General features: G+C 42.9%; 1 protein-coding gene across 4 annotated transcripts in view; it reads right to left on the bottom strand.

Annotated features, from left to right (window-relative positions):
* LOC147012665 (brefeldin A-inhibited guanine nucleotide-exchange protein 1-like) overlaps nucleotides 1-24,646 on the bottom strand; it is a 97,216-nt gene extending 72,570 nt beyond the window's left edge. The window contains exons 1-8 of one of the 4 annotated variants that reach the window (XM_085853720.1): nucleotides 24,473-24,639; nucleotides 24,177-24,396; nucleotides 19,107-19,137; nucleotides 14,567-14,723; nucleotides 12,504-12,650; nucleotides 11,813-11,992; nucleotides 10,863-11,139; nucleotides 141-254 (exon numbers count right to left, since the gene is read on the bottom strand). In XM_085853720.1, coding sequence (XP_085709846.1) covers nucleotides 141-254; nucleotides 10,863-11,139; nucleotides 11,813-11,992; nucleotides 12,504-12,650; nucleotides 14,567-14,723; nucleotides 19,107-19,137; nucleotides 24,177-24,300 — 1,030 coding nt within the window. In that variant the 5' untranslated portion in view covers nucleotides 24,301-24,396; nucleotides 24,473-24,639. Of the gene's footprint in view, nucleotides 1-140; nucleotides 255-10,862; nucleotides 11,140-11,812; nucleotides 11,993-12,503; nucleotides 12,651-14,566; nucleotides 14,724-19,106; nucleotides 19,138-19,366; nucleotides 21,760-24,176 lie in introns of those variants that run through there. The other 3 variants (XM_085853721.1, XM_085853723.1, XM_085853724.1) reach the window with 3 other exon arrangements.
* Between the last annotated feature and the right edge of the window lie 657 nt (nucleotides 24,647-25,303).

A 25,303-nucleotide genomic window follows, 5' to 3' on the forward strand; every position in this document is an offset into this window, starting at 1 on the left:
AACAAAGAGAGACAGACACAGAGACAGAGCTGGTGAATTGCAACCGATTGTTACTCGTTTAGATCCTCTATTCATTTTTGAGAATGTGTAACCCACCCACCCCACCCCCCCACCTCAAAGGCAAGCTACCTGTGACTTACCCATGATGACAGTCGCAACCACTTCATGCAGGATCTTCTGCACCACATATTCCGCAGTCTCCATTGGCTCAAGGTCATTAGAAGTCTCACCATCACTTTCCTCTGCCGTTTCCGCTGAAGCATGAACAAGCAATCATTAAACCAGTGTCTTTGAAATGATACCACAAAAATGGCACAACCCCTGCTGGGATCCTCAAGAGAACGGACTTATGTGTTCAACTTCACACATTAGTGATTAAATGTGATAAGATCAATGAAACAAATTGGACCAGTGGCCTCCCAACCTACGATATTAAATAAGGCAATTCGATGTATGTATGCATGTAAATCTGAAAATCAGGAAAACAAAAAAACAAATTAAAAAAAAAAAAAACAGGGCTGACCCAATCTCCATCACATTTTGCATAAGTGTTGATAGTTACTTACCCAGAGTCAGGTCATGAACAAAAAAAATATATATTATGTATATGTATAATGCACGCACAAATGCACACATAACCAACACACCAAAACATACAGTATGCACGCAGCGCACTCTTCTTCAATGCGAATCTCCATCAAATAATTATATCCAATACTTTCCCTCAATTCCCTGACACAGATCAGGGCTGGCACCGTGCACACGACACCGCCTTTGATAAATGGCAACGTGCTTAATGGCGAACCCGCGCACATTGTACGGGGCATGCTCGATGGCGGGCGGATCCACGCGCTGACCACGTGTACAATGGCGGACTTGCGTGCAGCCGTGAAACTTTATCATCGTACAGAACGGGGCACGAATAACACACATCTTTGGTCGGGTCTGCGCATGGGGTTACAATAACGTCTGACCGTCAGTCTTCGCTAACCACGACAGCCACAATAATACCACGTCAGTCACCCACCGACGGCAGACATCCTCCCACACCTCCGCCTCGATACAGCTACGAGGCAGAGGCATGCTGTGCGGCCGGACCGCTTGGGTCACGTGGCGCACCACAGAGCAGGCACATTGACCAGCGCCAACCGTGGGTCGCCGGGGCACGGCACTGGGTTCGGAGCAATGAGATTCATATCATGGGGTTTGGAGCGAGATGATTCCGCAGCTTGGAACCATCTTGCCGGAAGTGGAGTGGAGCCGCTTCCGGCCATCACGGCCGGGCTGCGCAGTGGCCGGATCCAATCAGAGCGCCCAATTTGAGTGATGACACATCACATCGGGTCGTCGTCCCCGCCCTGCACCAAGGGGTCTATAAAAGGACGGGTTGCGGAGCCGCTAGTGTCGTTCACCCATTCTCCAGCCAACATGCGAAGTCTCTTGGCGATCATCCTCACAGCCTGTATCTCCAGCAACCCAATGGACCTATGGACACAGTGCCACGATCACCCCTCAGAGAACTTCCTCTACCAACACAGGTGCCGCGTGAACAATGCAGACACAGACTACAATGACGACATTTACGAGCAAGCCCTCTGCTGTCTCGAAGACAAGGTCGCTCTGATGGGTGGCCAACCTCTGCAAGTCTACGGCCTCCCTGCACCACAGCATGACATGAACGAGAGGCTTTCCCGAGAATACCAGAGGGAAGTGAGCTATGACCTAGAAGACATGGCGGCGCAGGCAGAAAACCTCCAAACCAATCTTACAGACGATCAGCGAACAGTCTACAACAGACCGATAACCCTAATAACAGCCACCAAGGCAACATCATGTTCTTGGATGCCCCAGGTGGCACGGGTAAAACGTATCTGATCAATCTCATCCTTGCTAAGATCAGGTCCCAAGGCGAAATTGTGCTGACAACAGCCTCAAGCAGAATAGCCGCCACTCTCCTCCAAGGTGACCGAACAACACACAGCACCTTTAAGGTGCCGCTCGATACGCACAGGATGGACCAGCCAACGTGCAAAATCACCCGCAGCTCAGCCATGTCTAAAGTCCTGAAGGACACATCAGCCATTATCGTAGACGAAGCGCCCATGACCCACAAATCGGTATACGAGGCGATTGACCGCACTCTTCAAGATATCATCAGCATCAACAGACCAATGGGTGGTATCCCCACTCTCCTTTGTGGCGACTTCAGGTAAACCCTGCCAGTAGTGAAAAATGGGACAAGGGCAAATATTGTTAATGTCACCCTCAAGCAATCCCACCTATGGACCCATGTCAAAATCATGAAGCTCACCACCAACATGAGGGCTCACCTTAGTAACAACACTGCAGCTGCTAATTTTGCACACCTGCTTCTGGACATTGGAGAAGGTTGACTCCCTCTCACTGCTGAGCCTGACACCATCAACATACCACCTACACTTGGTAAGTGTGTTGTCGGACTGGAAGAACTCAAGGCGAAGGTCTACCAAAACTTGGCAACCAACTACAACAGGCCGGAATGGTTAACAGAACGGGCCATCGTCTCTCCACTTAACACCAATGTCAACCACCTCAACACTTGGCTCATGAATGAATTCCCCGGAGAAGACAAACAGTACAAGTGGGTGGACAGTGCCACGAGTGATGAAGTAGCCGTGACCTACCCTGTGGAGTTGCTCAACTCCCTCGAGCTGACAGGCATGCCACCACACCTACTTAAACTGAAGGTCGGCTCCCCCATCATGGTACTAAGGTCCCTAGAGCCACCGAAAACTACCAATGGCACCCGGTGCACAGTCACAAGACTGCACGAGAACGTGATCGAGGCAACCATCTCCTGCGGCCCTTACAAAGGTCAAGTTATCCTCATCCCAAGGATACCACTGATGCCTTCTGATGCTGAGCTGCCATTCCAGTTCCGCAGGCTACAGTTCCCCATTAAGCCTTGCTTTGCCATGACGGTGAACAAGTCACAGGGCCAGACTTTCAAGACCATAGGAGTTGACCTCTCCGCAAGCTGCTTCTCCCATGGAATGTTTTATGTGGCAGCATCTCGCACTGGCAACTCTGCAAACCTCAGCATCATGGCTCCCAACAATCACACCAGAAATGTGGTGTTTCAAGAGGCACTGCAGTAATCACACGAGAAGTTGAGTGTTTTAAAATGCAGGATAACATCAACGGTCAGTATACTCCAATTACCCATTCAACTTTAAATGAACAGTTTCACATTGCTTATTAACCCCCTAAGTGCGCAATTACACCGTCACTCTTTATCGCACATTTATGTCACCCTTGCACTTGAGGGGTTTAAGTGGTGAACCCCACAGCACAGTCTGGGTACCCCAGCGAGTATATATATATATATATATATATATATATATATATATATATATATATATATATATATATATATATATATATATATATATATATATATATATATATACATACACACACATACATATAGAGTCATGCGCCGCATTACGACGTTTCGGTCAACGACGGACCGCATATACGACAGTTGTCTCATAAGGTTATAATGGAGCTGAAAAATTACTATCGCTGAGTGATGTCGTAGCCGTCGTAGCGCTGCCAGTCGTATAAAAGTCCAGGAGAGCACATACAATTATGTACAGTAAACAATACTTGATAATGATAATAAACAACAACAGTGTGGCCCCGTTGTAACGCGATCGTTGAGGTCCATAAAATGTCATCGTGAAAAAAGCGGAGTCGCGCTCAATCGAGATTCAAGAAAATCAGTGTTCAAACCATAGAATCCTATAGAGAAGGACTGGAACCTCACCATCTCGGGGTTTGTAACTTGAGTCTGAAGGATTAACTTGAGTCCGGGGCTAAAATGACTTCTAGAAGGGCAAGAGACACGATCTCGGGATCCATATAAGGGTTTTTAATGACGGCAAGTTCAACAGTGTCATTTTCAACACCACCTGAGGTCATCTTCAAGGTCAAAAGGTCATATTTCAAGGTCAGATTACTGAATTTTGGTATTTTTTGCCCGTTTTTGTGTCTAACTCATAAACGGTGAGAGATGGCTTATTGTAATAAGATGCAAGTGTGTAGAGCTGTCAAACTTTGATATTCATTGTCATATATCGTATTACATAAACATTATATGCATGTCACAACACTATGCCTATTACAACTATGTCTGTCTATCACCTGTTGGAGAGCTTTTCTTGCCTCCTGAGGCATCCCAAAGCTTTTCCTTTGTCACTTACATTGAGGACATGAGCTTTCAATGGAATGTTAGCTAAAGTAGTACATGCAGCATTACTACTAGCTAAAGGTGCATCTACAGAGGATAACAGCTCAGCAAAATGAAATCGGCAACGCATTTTAGTCTTGTCATACAAATTCTAGGCATTATGTACAAAAAAGACGGTTGACATAGTCGGCACACTCAATCCACCTCTATTCAAATTATCTAGAAACTCAGATGACACCTCGTTACCATCTTCATCATCAAAGATCTGCTCCATACTAGTGCTATCGCCATATTTATGAACAAGGTGTCCGGCCAAATAAACTACTTTATGCTTCAGGGCATCGTCAGACCCCAAGAGATCATGAGGAGAGGGAGAGATGGATATTGGCATTGCCAAATGAGGAAGAAAGCTTGAGGTGCTTAAAGGATATATATATATATATATATATATATATATATATATATATATATATATATATATATATATATATATATATATATATATATATATATATATATTTGAGAGACACATTTCAATTGTGATTGGGTGTCAGTTAGGGGTGGCAAACGACCCAAAGAACCCCCATCAATATTTCCTGGAGTACCGAAATCAGCTTTGAAGCAGGTGACCTCAGCCCCACGCCCAACATCATCTTCTACGTCAGAATCAAGAGCGAAGAAGATGCAGGCAGCTGATGAGGCTGCAGACAATATCCAAGATTTCGACCACTTCTGTGCTAAAATCAGCTCCTATTTTCCTGGCTTTAACGTCATAAAAGACCAGGAAAACCTTTACCTATCAAGAACTGATGCTACTGGACAAACTGTCAAGCAGTTCTTTCATTTCCAACAAGTTCACTCACCTTTTGGATTTCTATTCTTGAATAGAGTTGAGAAAGATGGCATTGAGGTGCCCAAACGACTTTTTCCTTTGCAGAAGAACATCCTGCTCTCAAAATGGTCCCAGATTAGATCCATAACTGACCAGGTAAACATCTATGAATGCACAAGCAACGAAATTCTTCAGCTTGTAATAAGCCAGCTCTGTTGAATGACTGAGGCACACGAGCTTCCTCATTTCACCTTCCTTCTGTCGCAGCTGCATCTGATGTTCAAACCTCTTGATCATCGCCGATGTGATACTGATACTATGATTTTCGCAATGCAGCTTCACAACATATCACCCAGTGCATACAAAATGATTCGTCGATCTGGCTTAATCATTCTACCATCAACAAAAAAGGTAAAACAGATGACTCGCAGTCAGCAGGACTCCAACCTCAAAACCTTGTTCGACCAGCTTAAACCACAGCAGCGTTTGGTCAATTTAATGTTTGACGAGGTAAAGCTGGTCGAGATATTGCGATTTTCTGGAGAGCATGTTGTAGGATATGCTCAAAATGCAGCAGCGGGTGGTGAACACGAAATGCTTGCTTCACATGCGATGGTTGTTGAAGTTGCCTGCCATTTCGGTGGTCCACGCTCTATTCTACGCATTTTGCCCTGCAAAAAACTAACTGCGAATCAGCTGAAGGAACTCCTTATCGAAGCTGCATCAGCTGTAGTTGGTGCTGGCGGTGCTGTGATTTCTTTGATATGTGACAATTGCAATACCAACCGCAGTGTTTATTCAAAACTTGGAGGACCAGGAAGTTGCCAAGTACTGTCAATTCAAGAGCAATCTATGTTCTTTGTATACGACTACGTGCACATCTTCAAAAATGTTCGCAACAACTGGATTACTGTTGATGGGAAGACACTCTCATTTGTCGTAGATGGTCATGAGTACAAAGCTTACTGGAGTGATATTCATAAGGTTTATGAGATCGACCGGGCTACTCCTATTCGCTTAACCAAGCTGATGCACACCGGTTTTCCCGAAGCCCCTTCAATGCCAGAGCGTACCATTGGTATGCCAAGTGTTCAATGACAAGACTGTCGCTGCTTTAAAGACCTTCATGGATTCACTGGGCATCAGCGAAGGCACAATCATCCTCACCCAGATAATGAGTGAGTGGTTCAAGATGATGAACGTGAAAGACAGTTTCTCAGCTATCCATCTGCGCGACGAATCCAGACAGCTTTGGACAGCAGACTGTACAAGTTTCACGAGGCTGGAGCAGGCCTGCCAAATTATATCTACCTGCGCATGGCAAGGAAGTGGTGGACGTAAGCTGAAGCAAACTCAGCAAATGGCTGAAGCCTTCACCATGTCCACATGTAATAATGTGGATGCTGCCAAATTGCTTCTGGCAGAGAAAGACTGACTACGTTCTTCCTGCTATATTTGCAGATGAAGCCTTGGAAACGTTTTTCGGTCAAGCCAGGCAAAGAAGCGGTGGAAACTTCTACATTGACGTAGTTGACATGATGGCTGCAGCTAAAATTGTAAATTTGCAAACACTCATGAAGCATGACATTATGCCCGAATCGAGTTCTCGTGTGATTGATTGCGACAAGAACTGTACAACTTCCATAAATCCAGATGAGCGAAGTGAATTCATTGACGAGATTACTCCTCAAGACACTCAGGATCTCTTGGGGTCTGACGATGCCCTGAAGCATAAAGTAGTCTTTTTGGCTGGACACCTTGTTCATAAATATGGCGATAGCACTAGTATGGAGGAGATCATTGATGATGAAGATGGTAACGAGGTGTCATCTGAGTTTCTAGATAATTTGAATAGAGGTGGATTGAATGTGCCGACTATATCAACCGTCTTTTTTTGTACATAATGCCTAGAATTTGTATGACAAGACTAAAATGCGTTGCCGATTTCATTTTGCTGAGCTGTTATCCTCTGTAGATGCACCTTAAGCTAGTAGTAATGCTGCATGTACTACTTCAGCTAACATTCTATTGAAAGCTCATGTCCTCAATGTAAGTGACAAAGAAAAAGTTTTGGGATGCCTCAGGAGGCAAGAAAAGCTCTCCAACTAGTGATAGACATAGACATAGTTATAATAGGCATAGTGTTGTGACATGCATATAATGTTTATGCAATACGATATATGACAATACATATCAAAGTTTGACAGCTCTACACACTTGCATCTTATTACAATCAGCCATCTCTCATTGTTTATGAGTTAGACACAAAAACGGGCAAAAAAATACCAAAATTCAGTAATTTGACCTTGAAATATGACCTTTTGACCTTGAAGATGACCTCAGGTGGAGTTGAAAATGACTCCATTGAACTCGCTGTCCTCAAAAACTCCTATATGGATCCCGAGATCGTGTCTCTAGCCCTTCTTGAAGTCATTTTAACCCCGGACTCAAGTTAATCCTTCAGACTCAAGTTACAAACCCCGAGCATGGGAGGTTCCAGTCCTTCTCTATAGGAGTCTATAGTTCAAACTGACCTATTGTTGACCTCACATCCAAAAACACCCCTATTTTTGCCCTATTTGACCCGTTCTTTGCACATTTACCTTCGACCAAGTAAATTATCTTTGAATTAAAGAATTCCGCGAATAAATCATTGTTGTTCCAGTCGAAATTAAAACACAAATACATTTTCAGTAAAGCTTTTTATGTTGTTGAAACATTCGCACTGTTTTAAAAATATATCACACAACTGACAGGTGCTCGCTTCTTCCTTTGTAAATTAAAACATCGATGCAATGATTACGTATTTATGAAATCCAAACGCTATTTATTGACTTTTCTATAATCGATGAGAGGAGATTGTAAGCAGCCGCTAACAACACACATGGCCGTCATGAACAGCACAAAGGTAAGACTAACGCGTCTTCCGCCTATCTTAGATGTGGGACAAGACGTGGAGGTGGAAGCCAGTGATAATGATGATCCTGACCATGTATCGGCCTAGGCTAATGTGTGTGTGTTTTAGTTTTTAACAAAAAAGTTAAAAAAGTAAAAAAATAAATAACTATTTTTGTTCAGCTGTACAATGTGTTTGTGTTTTTGGGTTCGGGATATTACAAGAAGAAAGAAAAAAATTTTTTTCTAAATTTAGTGTAGCCTAAGTGTGCAGTGTTTATAAAATCTACAGTTGTGTACAGTAATGTCCTCAGCCTTCACATTCACTCACTCACTGACTCACCCAGAGCAACTTCCAGTCCTGCAAGCTCCACTCATGGTAAGTGCCCAAAACAGGTGTACCATTTTTATTTTATACCATATTTTTACTGTACCTTTTCAATGTTTAGATACACAAATACTTATCATTGTTACAATTGGCTACAGTATTCAGTACAGTAACATGCTGTTCAGGTTTGTAGCCTTGGAGCAATAAGCTATACCATATAGCCTAGGTGTGTAGTCGGCTATACCATCTAGGTTTGTGTAAGTACACTCTATGATGTTCGCACAATGACGACATCGCTAAACGACGCATTTCTCAGAAAATAATACCGTCGTTAAGTGGTGCATGAATGCATACAATATATATATATATATATATATATATATATATATATATATATATATATATATATATATATATATATATATATATATACACATCTTCTTCTTCTTCTTTCGGCTGCTCTCGATAGGGGTCGCCACAGCGGATCATCCGTATGATCCACATAGTGATTTGGCACATGTTTTACGCCGGATGCCCTTCCTGACGCAACCCTGGTCGCCTCTTACGACACAGGGATATGGTATACCTATTTTAACCAGGGTATACACCGGCCCAGTATACTGGTACTCATTTCGCCGACCTCGGAAGGATGACAGGCTGAGTCAACCCCCTGGTGTATTAATTCAGTGGACCAACGGGGCTTGAACTCAGGACCTTTTGGATCCCAAGCCACTGCGCCAACACCAGGATATATATATATATATATATATATATATATATATATATATATATATATATATATATATATATATATATATATATATATATATATATATATAAAGACCACAAGGGGAAAACCAGAGATGTCAGGATAAGTCAATTTTGAAGAAACTGAAAAACAAAGTTTCAAGACTTTGGTGGACTGTTTCATAACTGTCATATAGATTTCTTTTCCAGTAAAAGGAAGAGTGATCATTGGCTGATCAAATAAAGCATGTCACATTTGCCAAGCTTGTGTGTTATTTAATTTAAGAGCAAAGAATGAATCAATGTTGCAAACTGACATCACTGGTTATTCCCTTGTTTAATAATTGCCATGCAATTTTAACCCAGGATGTGTAGCAAATTCATGCTTGTTGGTTATTCGCCTACATTACATGACTTTGGTGATCACAGATTATTTTTTTCAACATTAAACGGTCATTGTTTTTTTGTTTGATTGGTGTTCAACGCCATACTCAAGGGTATTTCGCTTATATGACGACGGATTCTCCATTTCTTACTCCGTACTACTTAATATGATGGAAAACCGGGAGGAAACCAAGGATAAACCACCCCCGCGATAGCCGAAGTCACCTCATGTGACTCCCTCATATACCTAAGCAGGTTGATTGGGCGGTGGGTACATCGAATGAGGATGGGTACTCAGACGCGCTAATCATTAAGCCACGGCGTGGGTCCCATAAAAGTCACAATAAAGGTTTGACCAGGCTTGAACCACAATATACACCAACAACACCACCACAATATATGGAGCCCATGATATAACCAAATAGGCCATTGTGGTGCTCAGAGTTTATGCTGTGAAACTTTTACAACCTTTCATTTTTTAGTTTCTCAACTCTGAATATTATGGTGGAACAGTTAACATGAATGAAAGGGAGATAACCAGGAGTAAAGTACTGACAACTCTGGGTTTTTACTTGTTCAGCTTTGACAACACTTGTTTTTTCATTGCATGGCTAAAAACTTTATACCATATAAATTATGTGACACCCCTGGTTATTTGTTAAAGTAATATTGTGAGAGGAAACCTTATGTTGCCAACTATTGGCAGGTGCAATAACCCTGAAATTTATAAAAAGTGACATCTCTGGTTTTCCCCTTGTGGTCTTCATATATATTACATACACACACAAACATGCATTTATACATATATACATACACACATATGTATATATATATATATATATATATTATATATATTATATATATTATATATATATATATATATATATATTATATATATATTATATATATTATATATATATATATATATATATATATATATATATATATATATATATATATTCCCCCCTCTCCACCATTAAAGGGGGTGGGAGGGGGTGAAACGACAACTTGCCAGTGCTCCTGAAAGGAGTGGGTGTTTTGAGTGTGAATAAATAAGCAATTGCCAGAGTTGATTTTGATATTAAATGAGAGCCATGTGATCTTGGTGGCACATACAATATAAGAAGTGAAGGCAACATCATTTCTTTTTTCATTGATGTATCTTTCCATTAAAATGAAATGTCAGGATTGATCCGATTTCTCAAAAATAAAAAAAAACACACGGATATATAAAACTTCTTTCTCAAGTCTTCAATGAAACAGTTATGAACATCTCTTCTCGCCTCCCAACTGAAATAGTGTTTGTTTGAAGAAATAAAGAAAAACCAAACAGAAAAGGTTTTCATCAACTTTAGCAGTTACAGCAACTAAAATTTTATTCTTTGTGCTAATCAATTATCACCCTTCTTTTATAGCTGAATGTAATCCTCCAAATTGTTACTCACACAGCGCTGGTGTTCCTTGATCTGTCTCGGCCTTCTCATTTTCAAGTCCATCCATCCCATTTTCTTCCTCCACCCCTGGAAAACCCATCGCGCCCTCTTCAGAGTCGCTTCGCAAGTGTCCAATTCCGGGTGGCGGTCCGGCAGGTATAACTACGGCATTGACGTCTCTGGGCCCGGGTGAGGCTGAGGGTTCCGCTTCCATATGCTGATCCTCCGTCCCAGGTTGCACCGCTTGCTTCGGTTGTCGCTCCCGTTCCACCAGCTTGGCCTCCTGGAGCTACAGATGGACAACAGACATTGAAAGCGTAAGTGGAGATCGAAAACAAATTCCCCATCACTAGGCTATTGAAAACACAAGGTATCATTAATACGAAAACTGGTAAAAAAAAATGGTTCATGACAGTGTCATCTCGAGGCCACAGAGGACGAATAAAAACAAACTCACTGCTGCTCAGTGTTTTAAACGTACTTGACTACAAAAAAAAGAACAAAATTTTGATCTCATCAACTAATGGCTCAAAGAAGTTATAGACAGGGAGAGCTGGTGGTCTTCATAATGAAGGCTTTATGGTCACATCACACAGGTGGTTTATTTGGAGATAATTTTTTTTAAATTAATAAACAAAGTTGGGGAGAAGTGAGGAGGGTGGGTGTTATTAAATTGAACCGTTATGTCAGAGAAAACAATGCTGGAATTGCAATCAATTATTATTGTGACATTCTAACAATTTTCATTTGTCACGTTGTTAGCCAGGAATGGTGGATAGGGTAGGGGGGAGGGGGGAAGGGGGAGGGAGGGGAGTGTAAATGTGCACCATCGACTGGACGCCACAACTATGGGGTTCTTATGATAATGACACAGACAGGCATAAGACTTGACAGGACATCGGTCTAAGATCAATGCGAAACACTAAGTGTAACATCTCGATACTGGGGCAGCACGAGCGTACCGCCTGGTTCTCCATGCGAGCGAAGATGACATTAAGCATCTGCGTGAGAGTGGCCTTGGCCGTCGTCTGATTGATCATGTTCTTGCTGGCTAGGTAGATATTGTAGCATGTTCGTACAGTCTGGAGGAGCGTGCCCTCATGGATCTCGATGTGTTGGGAGGTGACCGCGGTGAGCAAGGCCTGCGGGCAGCCACAAAGTGAAACAGTGACACAATCAGTCAGGTGGCAATCCATTGCAAACCAATTTACCAGGAGCGGGGAAAGCCGAGAGAGTGAGAGATAAGGTGAATGTAACAATTGGATGGCAACAATTCCACCTATATATCGGTATAAAGATGTGCAAGACGAAAATTAAAATAGCTTCCACACGAACCATGGTTGAGAGAAGATCAACTGAATATGATAGCAAGATTGCCATGAGCATCAACATCATCAGAAGATGGCTCGCCAAATAATCAATCGTTTAGCCAAAATTGTTTTAATGATTGAAACCCAAGCTAATGCTTGGAGCAAATGAACCGTGACCCATACAATGCCGACTTTGTCACAAAGCGATCAATTACGAAGGTTTTACCATTTAACAATACCTGCTGTGAAGGGCAACTGACTCATCATCGTGGGCCTGGGCAAAACAAAAGTATGACGTTTGGAAGTTCAACTACAGGTCTTTATTTAAATGAGCCACACTGACCTTGATTATCTGCAATTGCACTCCCTCATCTGTCTGTGGTCCCTGAAAACAGCCACAGATTGTCTCTACAATGCGGTCGATCAGCCTCTTCCCAGGCATGGTGCTGTCCGGAGCATTGCCTGTTAGGTGTCCATAGGCAATGAGTTTCTGCAAGAACATAAAAACGGATAATTGGAACAAAGCAATCATCAAGGACAAGAGGCTCAGTCGAACCATTAGGAAACACAATGCCGGCTCTCAGCGTAAAGGCGTACACACGACACACCTACCAGTATCTTTCCCAAAAAAAAACACATACAACACATAAACAGGGAAAGATGGAGTTGGATTGCTGCATACACAGGTCAGAGAGTAGGGCGAGGGAAGATGGTATGTGACTGCAAATCGTCATTGCTGATGATCATTTTGAAAATGGCCAATTCAAATTTAAGTTTGGAACCTATTTAAAAAAACAAGCTGTTACATTGTACCAACTTGCTTGTATGCCAATCGGGCTGGCAGGATGGCCTCAAGGTACGCACACTCCCCTCTAAGCTGTCCAGCGTGGGTTTGAAACCCGACGCTGTGATAAACTCCAAGCAGGGAAATTCATCAAAAAAATAAAAATTACCTTCTTACTGATATCATCATGCTATAATTTGAAAAGTGTCTGTGGGTTTGTTCGTTTCAGTTTTATGCACTCCTGAACCACTGGAACAAGTTCAAAACGAGTGGAAGACTCAAGGTGGTGGGGGTGGTGAGGGGTATCCTAGCTAGTATGCCTGGTGTTGGCTTAATGGTTAGGGTGGCAGGCTTGGGATCCCAGGTTCCGAGTGCAAACCCCGCTTTGCCGTTGAATTCATACCAGGTGGCGGTGACCCAGCCTGTCATCCTTCCCAGGTTGGCAAATGAGTACAAACTTGCTGGGATGATTGAACCATTTGAGTATCCTGTGTCTGAGTGGCAACCCATCCAGGATTGTATCCAATTGCCCAGGAGGCTGCTTCGGCAGCACCGACGCTCTGCACAGAGTCTGGTCCCATTGGATGGATTGATGGATGGATGGATGATAGATCTCGTGATTCAGCATGGGAGGAGAACCCCAGTTCCTTCTAGATGCAAATATGCATGGCATAGGATCATTCCTGGTGGGAGATGGTATTTCAAGTCACACTAAAATTGGCACACCCAGTTCTTTGCTAATGGTGAAAGTTGCACGATTACAAGTTCGGAGAACATTTTGAACGCACTTTTGTACGAGGATCACATAAATGTCTGCCATTCTGAAGTATTTAATTAGATAGACTTTCAGCGAAGACCTGCACCTTGACTGGTGTTGTCCCTTTATAGTCTCATCTCACATCAACTCGTGGGCTGGCAAGATCACCCCGAGGTACATGCGCTTGTCTCGGATCGGTTTCGCCTGGGTTTGAATCTCGACTCGGCCATAATCTGTCATCCCGGTGTTTCACATTCAGGGCGAGGCATCAATGTGTCTGCCGTCCCTCAGATGGATGTTAAACTGGGTGTGCTTTCTGCGAGCATTAGTAGATGGACATCACAATAATCAAGAAATGAACCTCCAATGATCTGACTTGTGATGGACTACTCTGTCATCTTCACAGACTCTCAACATTATCAGTCATTAAAAAGTAAGGCAACAAAGCAAGTCATCAGTCCCCTGTATTACAATGTAAATATTTTCACACATACCATTGCCATGGAAAATGACCGCCAAAAATTGCTCCCTCAAAGTCTTACACAAAAAGTGACAACAGGATTTGATTTATTCACCGTAACTCGCAAAGTTTTCATGAGAAAAAAAAAATCAAATTCAAAACATACCAATACCAAAGTTCCAGCTAACCCATTGAACTGGCACTCAGCTCACACGATTGAGTGATCAATGTAATTGGTATGTTGTTTAAGAAATGAATAAGCATTCATCGCATCCTTTTCAAGCAAACCATCTCCAAATTCCAGCTCATTCCATATTCCATTTTGAGCCACCATGGACGCTGAGCCTCTCCCCGTGAGCCTGGGATTACATTACCCATTAACAAACTGGAGGCGTTGGGATTCACCTGCAGGCAGTCCAGAGATGTGCTGATTATACGCGAGCATTTTGACTGGCACGCGAGCTCGAAAGGCAGGAAATACTTGTCCGCTTCAATAAAATTTGACTTGGAGCGAACAGGAGGAAGTGCCGTTGAGCCCACCTTGCCGTCCACCTGAGTCGGACTGGAAGGAGTGGCACACAATCAAAGTCAACAATCCCTTTTGTCGTATCCCTCTAAGGATTTTATAATCTCTATATATTGGAACAAGTGTATATCCAGCCAAGAATCCAAGTGACTATCTTCTATATACATAACAAAAAGCACCAGCGTTGACGGACGGACGCATGCATGCAGAGACAGAGCTCCTTTTATACATTAGATGGAGCAAGTGTATATACAGCCGCTAACCCACATGACTATCTTGTATTGGTGACTTTCTGGGGTACCTTGTATAGCCACTCACCCACATGACCATCTGGGGAGTAACTGCTGAAATTTATCGATCTGGGTTATTCCTGACATCTTTGTTCTTTGTTCCTTTCACATTTCTTTCTATTCATTCTAATTCTTGCCTTTGCTTTATCCCTTTTACTTTTTATATTTTTCTTTATTGATCTGTCTTGGGAGAAATGAATTCTTGCAGAAAGTTTTCTGTAAGGTTCACTTGGTTGAACCTGCATGGGTTTGAGGGTTGTGGAGTAGCGGGTGAAACCCGAATCCTATCCAGGTTCCACCTGATGACTTAAATGCAGTATTTTGTCTTCCATTTGATTGTATATAACAGAACAAGTGTATACCCAGCCACTAACCCACGTGACTATGTCTTTTAATTACTTTACTGTTTGAACGTACCTATTAACCCTTTAAACTTCTGACACCCCTGAGAACTTTGGAGAACTTTTGGACACCATTAGACATTTACATCATAAAGACCCCTTAAACCCCAAAGACCAATTGTACCGTGTTAGACCCTGAAGATCCCCCAATACCCTATAGAACCCCAAAGAATGCGAAAACAATGTTAGACCCCATATACTATTTAGAACCCTAAGACCCCATAGACAACGGGAGACCCCTTTAGACACCGTTTGGACCGCTTTCGAGCTTTTATCGTAAAAAAGGGTTAATAGGTTAAAGAAAAATGATGTTGAATGAAAGCTGCTATAAAATTTATACCCTTCAAGACCCCTTTCTAGACCCTTTAGACCTATATACCCATTAAACCTCAACACCCTTCCACCCTTCAGACACTTCAGATATGTTAGACATCTTTGGACCCATTTAGACTGCTGGAACACTTGACAATTGAGAGCTTTCGACCACTTGGACACCTTTAGACCCCTTAGACGTTATAGGACCTTTTATAAGCACACTACACAAACAGATCTGTCGCCTTCTTACCAAAACACAGACTGTACTTTTTTTTGGCAAATAATGCACAAACTCTACCCACCCAGAGGGAAGGTATGCTACTAGTAATAACAATAATAATAATAATAATAATAATAATAATAATAATAACTGGAATGCAAGACCCATCGCTTCGCTGACGGGAATACCAATGTTTGGGAAATTGCTAAAAAAAAAAATTTTTAAATGGTTGTTGTCAATGGTAAAAAAATAAAATTACGTGGTGTATAGATACCGGCCAAGCTATTCACTCAGGGAGCGAAGAGGGGGAGAGTCCTTTCTCGATGCTGAATTCCGAATAATGTACAACAATACACGAAGAGCAAGATGAAGATGAAAATGAAATAGAACAAGCTGAATACCATGAATGACCCCGACATTGAATGAAAGCTGATTACCAAATGATGTTGATACTTGGGCAGACGATGAACAGAAAATATTTTTCAAAAACAACAATAAAGACCCGTATCTTGCCAAAAGGTGACCACGTGTGACTTCTTTAAGGTCACACTGAGGTGAACAGAGCTGCTATCCACCAGGAGCAACTCCTTGAGGAATATCTGCCTACGAGAGATTCCGATGAGAATCGTTCTACAGAGTAACCATGAAAAATATGCGTTTGCCTCATAACGTCACCAAGTGACGTCATAATGTCTCAAGCTTGACATATCTAGAAAGCACTCATCGGGGTGTTCAATTTGAGGTATGACACGATATGGTTCCTAAAACTTGAAAATTTGACCTTGGGGTCAAATATGTTTGACCTCAGGTGCTAACCATGAAGGTCAAGGCAAATCGCCACCAAAAATTAATCAGCTGAGCGCCAGACCATGAACTATATTCCCATGAAGTTTGAAGACGATCCGATCAAAATTACTCAAAAAATAAGGGTTTCGTCGACTCCCCTGATTTGCAACAAAGTGACCTTGACCTTCAAAATTTTGTGCACTGAAAGGGACCTCTTTCGGCCTCTGATATGCGAAGTTACAAAAATTTCCAATGATAACTGTGCTCTGCAGAATTTTTTATACGTGATTACAGACAAACAAACAAACAAACAAACAAACAAACAACATACAAACTGACTAACATATCTTGCAAAAACTTCGTTTTGGCAAGATAAAAATGAATACCATGAATGATCGGGTGTCAAATAAAAGTAGATTACGAAATGATGTTGATAATACTTGCACAGCCAATTACCAGACAATACAAGCTGAATACCATGAATGATCGCGAGGCCAAACAAAAGCCAATTACTAAATGATGTTGATAATACTTACGTAGCCGATTGCCAAACATAACAAGATGGCGACTATAAGCGAACCCCACCCCTTGTATGTCATGACGTCGATTTCTTCGATAAAATAAATGTAGATACAAATTCCTGTCAGCTTGATGACACAATGTAAGGTGACATTGCAGATAAAGATGACAGAAACACAAATCTATCCATATCTTAACGAAGACATGTCCTTTGTGCGTGACTGTTTAAACGGTGAAGACGGACTGACCACGTGCCTGGGCATGGCCTAACTCTATGATTGACAGGAGCTCTGAAGCGCTCGAGCTGTGATTGGTTACTGATCTCGTAGATGGTCTGACGACCAATCACAGCAATGTCATAAATGTGAGGAGGATGAGGAGAAAACGGTTTGAAAACCCCTCCTATTGACAGAGTCAAACGTCGGGTAAAAAATTCTCACCCTCCCCCTTTAATCTAACTGTCTGGGGTATGCATTAGGCATGGGCAATGCCAGGAAGAAAAAAAAAACTCTCCTTGTGTGTATGTGCAACATGTTATATGCTGTGTGTACGTGTGTATGCGTGCGTGTATTGCTATGCTGCCGATTGTGTAGAGGGTACCATTATTGCTTGATTAGTGGTACCCCCTGTAGGACAATTGTTGACAGACGCATGCAAGCAGGGACGGAGGCACACCGAGACCGAGCCCCTTTTATATTCTGGACAATAATAATAATAACAATTACTAGATATCTGCGATCACAAAGCAATCACCAAGGGTAAGCCTCCCCAGTTCCCACGATCCAATGAGGGCCATATTCTTTTCAGACCACCAAATGACCTTGACCTTCAACATTCAGGGACAGAGTGTAAATTAGAAAAATGTGTCCCCATCTACAATGAATCAATAAAACTCACCATCATGAAAATCGGAGGAAAATTATTCAAGTTATGATCAAATTGTGTTTAGTTAATTAGGTCACAATCCGATAAAGTAGGTCAAGCACACGAATCGAATATCAGTTGCACAACTTCAGTGCAGGTCCACTATGATGATGCAAGGACATATTGGAAGGGCAAGCAGTCGTTGAGATTTCACATTGACAAAAAAAAGCTTTTTTCAGACCGCTATTTGACCTTGACCTTTAACTCAGAGGGGTATGCTGCAATAATGTAGGACTCGAGCCCATTTTGAGGAGGGGGGGGCAACTCTGACTCAATTCAGAATGCCAAGGACTCGGACTCTCCCCGATTCTGGCTTTAGTGCATCAAAATTTAGTGTACAGAAAAACTTCACTTACTTCTGTATACCTATTCACCATTCACAGGGTACAATGCTTCGTATATCCGTGAGATTTTTCCCTGCAGTCTCTCACTCAAAGTTCAAAATTTGTTTCGCACTGTTCTTTGTATTTCGGTTGTGCTCCACATGTAATTCAAAAATAAGTTACTCAGTTGTGTAAAGGGGACTATGCCAAGTAAAACACGTTTAACGACTGTAAACCTTAAATATATGAAATAGAAAAAGTAAAAGGGCCTTTTGGACAATCCTTTCCATATCGCACTTTTACCTTTAAACACAATGCATCATACCAAGTTAGCAAGAGAAGTGAAAATATATTCAACAGACATTTTCTAAAGAACATGTAATCTAATAACGTCCTTTTTAATACAAATTGGTGTTTGAGTTTTTCTGTAATCTCGGCATCTCGATTATCACAGCAGCAAAAGTCCGTGCGAGGTTTAGCTGCATACAGCTTTTGAGGTATTCCAATAGTAAGGGTTATGTTTTACTTATTAAGATTACTGAATAAGTGAAGGATATGTTTTAATCATAAAAAAATCAGTATTTCATGACAAATGTTGAAGAGCATATCAAGCAAACCAATGAAAACTTCAAATTACATACCTTTGTTTTTCAACTTCTGCCTTTATCTCCTCTGCAAATCCCCCACCCCCCCCCCCACACCGACAAAAAAGAAAAAAAGAACAAAATGTCAGGTTACATCTCCGACAGTGCCATGACAATAAGCATTCAAATCTGCAGAACACACTTACACAAAGTAACTAACAAAACACTATCAGAGAGACAACTCCGGGCTAAACATTGGACACAGAGGCGATACTGCACCATGAGGCACATTTAAGAAAAATAAAAACAAAGCTCACCCACAAAGAGGATTGCCCTAAAGAGGATTGCCATGTTGAAAGGTAATGCCTCCTATTCTTTTTCTCCAAAACAGGTAAAGATATTCAAATGAAACAAAGTGCAGTTGGCACATTAGTTCATCCTGCCACCCGAAGCGAGGTTTTGTGATTCTGACGCTAGAAAGTCTCAGTGCTATGGCAGTGAAGATGGCAGAGGGGCAGCATGACGTTGTCAGTGCAGTTAAAGCAGCTTGCACTATTGAGTTGATGAACATGAAGAAGACCAGATGAGATCCTGAAAGAGCAAGCACCATTACGATCCTGAGAGCAAGAGACAGTCAATAGGGGTACCACCACAAAGGATCACCAGCACAAAAAAAAAATCCAAGATGCAAGCTTCTACTGGGAAAGTCATGCTTACGACTTTTTGGGATGTGAAGGGGATTGGTCGCCTTGGTTTCACCACCTCACAGCACCTGCCATACTGCCCTGACTTGACTCAGTCATATTTTCATCTCTTCCCCATAGTTAAGGAACACCTTTGTTGGAACATTTTTCTTCTGACGATGATGAAGCAATGGTTAAGTCACTAGGACAGACAGTTTTCTCGTGATGGATTAACAAAACTACTTCAAAGTTGGCAGCAATGTGTGAACCACAGCGGTGATCACGTGGAGAAATAAATAAGCATCACGGGAAAATAAAGATTACTGTTAATATCTGTCTTTGTTTCATTCAAATATCTTTACCTGTTTTGGAGAAAAAGAATAGGAAGCATTACTTTTCAACATGCTCTCACAGGTTTTAAAAGCATTTTAATTCTAAACCCATCCTGTAAGCATCGGCAAACTGTCTTTACCTGCGGGTAGTAAAGGCTTACAATCCCATCACTTTAACTCCAATGCCAAATCCTCCCTCCCTCCATAGTAAATGAAGACGAGTGGAGATTGGTGATGAAGCTTTGCTGAGCGTGATGTCGGGTCGATATCAAAAGCTGCTATTTATGTCTTCATTACCATCGAATGGGAAAAGACTTTTACTATGTCGGTGCACAGTCCGTTCAAATATGAGAAAGACTCATTTTCCAAAAAGGAAAATGTATTCCATGGAAACAGCCACCACTAATCTCACTTCTGCTTACAAATATATTTATACAACATGCTGGAAGCTCAAATGAGAGTTCAGCTCAAAAGCATGCGGTTAACGAGTCTTTCATGCAATATGAACACAAACTCACTCTAACCTTTGGGCATCACCATCAGCCATGATCTTTCTTGAGGAAACCACATTTATCAGTAGTTGGCCTCCAAAAGCCAACCGCCAATTGGGCATCCTCTGTCGTGCAAAGTCCTTCCTTGGCCCATCTGAACTTTTATAAGCCTACGTCATCATTCGTATGTGGGAGTTCACCAATTTTGATGTGCTAAATATTCATGTTGCGAAGTCATTGTAAACCATTTGGGGGTTTGCAGAAGGTACATTTATAGATAATGTGGTTGGCAGTCTGTGTTGCAGCGCAATTGTACAGGGGTGGCGGAAGGGGGGGGGAACTAGAGAGGGCACTCGGTAGAGCGCTACCTCCGTCAGACTGAGCACTTTACATTTTGTAGCCCACTGATAAGCAGGATCTGGATCTGAACCTGAACCAAAATCGAATCGACTTGTTCTTGTCACCTAACCAACTCATCCACCCAGTTTTGTCGTACCTCGTCCACAACTTTTTGAGACATCATGCCCTGTATTGTATTTGGCCCAATCTCTCAATGATGAAGAATCACTTAGAAAGTGAGAAAATTCTCGTATCCGGATTAGGATTCGGATCTTCACCAAAATCAAAACGATTCATCCTTGTCACACACCCAACCTGTTTACCAAGTTTCGTCCGAATCCGTCCATAACTTTGAGATATCATGTTAAATATCGTTTTCAGCCGTATCTCTCAATGGTGAAAAATCACTTAAAAAATAAAAGTCTCAGATTTGGATTCAGATGTTCACCAAAATCGAATCATTAAATCCTTGTCACACACCCAATCTGTCCACCAAATTTTGGCTGAATTCTTCCACAACTTTGAGATATCCTGCTCACAGACAGACAGACAAATAGACAGCCAGCCAGATGGGTGAAAACATAACCTCCGTCCACCTTCGGTGGCAGAGGTTAAAAAAGAGAAATAAGAAAATGTAGCAAAGTGTGAAAGACTGAAGGGATGTGAAAGAGAAAGGAACAAAGATCAAATATGTCAGGAAGAACCAAGGCCTTCATCTTCAGTTTGATGGAGTGCTGCTCCCCCCTTTGGGGTGGTACTCTGGCTTCCCGCCTCGTCAGCTTGACGCCATGGAAACCATAGTCGTCAAAATCATTGCATTACCCCATGATGAAATTGAGACTGGGCCTATTAATTCCACATCACAAAGAGGTCTATCTATCTTCCATCGCATCCTTTCTGGGCTTGTGCCCTCTGCCCTTTCCAAAGCCAATCCCACCCTAAAATGCCCCCCCCCCAGTTTTCACACACGGTGTGCCAGTAACCCACTTCTGGTTACACTCCCAGAATCCAAACGCTCTGCACACCTCCACTCATTCGTTCCTCTTTTTCCCTCTGAAACGAACCTCCCCAGTCTGTTCAATCACATCGTTCCCTCCAGTGCTTCAAAACTTCAAAAGACAGCACCGATGTTAAACACAACAGAAAAAACAAATTAACTCTGATTTGTATCAAACACAAACACACAATGTATCGTGCTCTATGCAGAACACCGATTCTGCCGAAGGAGTCTCTTGGAAATAGTGGGGGGGGGGGGTTTGGATACATAGTCGAGGCCTGTTGAAGAGAGAGTACACTGAAAGGGTCAGGACATAAGACAAAAACAGGACACAAAACACACATGCATGGGGTGGACAATTTGGACACAGAAGGAAACTCCAAGGAGGGAAAACTGGAAAGAGGAGGGATTGGGTGGGGTTAATGAGGGTAGAAAAGATCATGGTTTTGGATTTGGAACGATCTGAGATGGAGGTGAACAACTGTCTTGAAGACCTGGAGGGAAGAACGAGATTGAAGATGTGTAAGTGGATTCCAAAGGCGGGGGGGGGGGAAGAGGATCAAATGAGTTGAGGTGAGCAGTGATCATGGATTTTGGTAGTTTTATGACAAGGGAGTTGATGGTGGACCATGTGAGCTCTCAGAAACTTGGGGGGCATGGGGAGGGGGGGGGACAAAGCATGGAAAGAGCACGCAAGACCAGGAAGGAGGCGGTCAAAGACAGAGAGACCACTGACTTGTCTGCGATGATAATGGTGACAATCCCGGACACTTGACGGATTGCAGGAATTTGGAATTGGTTCAGAATGTTGACGGTATATATTGACGGTTCAGAACGTTGACGGTTGACAGAAAAAAAAACTACATATATATATATATATATATATATATAATCTCTAACGCTTATCAAATAATGCAAGCAGATGGGACACGCAGCTTAACATCCTTCTGAGGGACGGCACACACACATTGATGAATCACCCTGATTGTGAAACACCAGGACGACAGTTTATAGCTGGGTCTGGATTTAAACCTAGGGCAGACAGTTCAGAGCTGAATGTGTGCACCTCTCGTCCAGCCTGTCAGCCCTTGTAGAACGAAATAGAAATGGCATGCAAAAAGCTTTTGGCGAAACTAAAACCAGTTCCGTGCTACAAAAGGTCTTACTGTCATTATAATACCACGACGGGAGATAGTTCTTCCCCCCCCCCCCACCCCACAGGTGGACGGAGGGGATGGGGGTGGATCTCCCTCTATCGAGTGCAGCCTGTGGCTGCTGGTTGCATGATTAGTTGGGACGCGGCTATGCCACTGATGCAGTGTCCCCCTTACCAGTACACTGGCACTCATTTTGCCGACCTCGGAAGGATGACAGGCTGAGTCAACCTCCTGGTGTATATTAATTCAGTGGCCCAACGGGGCTTGAACTCAGGACCCTAGGATCCCAAGCCACCACCCAAACCACAAAGCCAAGACCAGGCTATAACGGGGGTGGATGGGGGACGGGGAGGAAAAAAAGGACAACCATGCTGATCATCACATTCGTGAAAGGACGATGGGTACATTTCAAGCGACGTTACGATTGCTGCACCGTCAGGTAAAAGGTGTGGAGTGGGGGTGTGGGGCAGACATTGCGAATTCCGTTCGTGGGCAACAAAAATTACTCAAGCGGGTTTTTCCAAATCAACGCAGTCATTCCGGGTCCACTCGCGGGTCTTTCATCAAGTGTGGTCCACACGGTTGGGACACAACTTCCAATATGAACCCGTGTGGTTGGGAAACGGGATTCCGACCAGGCAGCGGCATCGAAGACCGGCGACTGGACGGGGAGTGAATGACTGGCCGTGAATGAGAGCTGAAGGATCAAGGTGAAGGATCAGTAGATTATCATCATCGATGACTCAACACAACACAGCCCTTGGTAAAAGGGACACCCGGAAGTGACCGGTTGTAGAGGCTGTTGTGGTGTCAAAAGGCAAAGAAAACCGAGAGAAAAAAAGGTTCAACAAAACAACACCCGAATAGGCGGTCGGTGGTGGTGGTGGTGGTGGTGGTGGAATAAACCACAACCGAAAACAACCGAGAGGCCGGTGCCGGGCCTTGCGTGCGGAGCCGCGGCTAAACCGGCCCTCGACTAGCAGGGCAAGCGAAAAGTGACGCGCCTCGCCGGACAGCCCGAGTAGGCCGCAGGGCTATATTTCTGAGGCGATTTGTTTTTCCCCACAAACATTTGATGTAAACACTGAATGAAAGGAACAAGGAGTCGAGTGGAGAGGTCTCACCCACCGAGCGCCACCTCGCAGGCCTTCCTGAGTTGCGCGTAGTGCGCCTTCTTCACCTCCTTGTCCGCCAGGATCTTGTCCAGAGCCCGCGTCAGAAACATGTTCTTGGTCTTCTTTCCCTCGTGCATGCCGAGACGGGCACCGCGGCCCAGGTGGGACCCCCGGACGGGGGCAAACTCGCACGAGCCTTCAGCTTCGAACGCCCTTCGTATGCTCCACGAGAGCTATTAATAACACTTATAATTATTACAAAGCGGTATTTTTGGTTAATATTGTTACAATGCCGCCCCCCGCACTTGCCCAGCCCCGTCGTGGTAGTCGCGTTGGTGGACGGATGGCCCGATGGCTCCGGGATGGGCTATGAGCTCGAATCGCCAAGATGCGGCTTCGGCCTTGGAAGGGGCTCTGTATGCGATCGGCTTTGTCAGGGCTGACGTGGCTTCACCTTCCCAATCCTATGTTCGTAATACCTCTCAGGATTCTTCTTCCTCCTCAAAATTATCATTCTTCTTCTTCTTCTTTCGCAACGATCCCATGTACGTAATAATTCTCAGGATTCTTCTTCCTCCGAAAAACATATATTCGTCTTCTTCTTCTTCTTCTTCTTGGGGAACGATCCCATGTACATAATACCTCTCAGGATTCATCTTCCTCCTCAATATTCTTCTTCTTCTTCTTGCGAAACGATTCCTGGCATGACGTTGTTGATGCTTCTCATTATTTTGACATTTTAACTTCTTCGTTTTTCATCTCGCTTGATCCATGCGAGTTGATTTAAATACCTTGATTTAATTATCAATCTTCATTATTATTTTTTTTAAATCCTATTCCTCGCAAAAAAGCCTTTTTATCTTGCCAAAATGAAGTTTTTGCAAGATATGTTAGTCAGCTTGTATGTTTTTTTTTTGTTTGTCTGTAATCACGTATGAAAAATTCTGCAGAGCACAGTTATCATTGGAAATTTTTTGTACCTTCGCATATCAGAGGCCTATAGAGGTCCCTTTCAGCGCACAAAATTTTGAAGGTCAAGGTCAAAGGTCAAGGTCACTTTGTCGCAAATCAGGGGAGTCGACGAAACCCTTATTTTTTGAGTAATTTTGATCGGATCGTCTTCAAACTTCATGGGAATAT

The sequence above is a fragment of the Eptatretus burgeri genome, chromosome 14, assembly GCF_056783735.1.
Source record: "Eptatretus burgeri isolate ZD-2024b chromosome 14, Ebu_testis_v1, whole genome shotgun sequence".
Classification (NCBI taxonomy): Eukaryota; Metazoa; Chordata; class Myxini; order Myxiniformes; family Myxinidae; genus Eptatretus; species Eptatretus burgeri.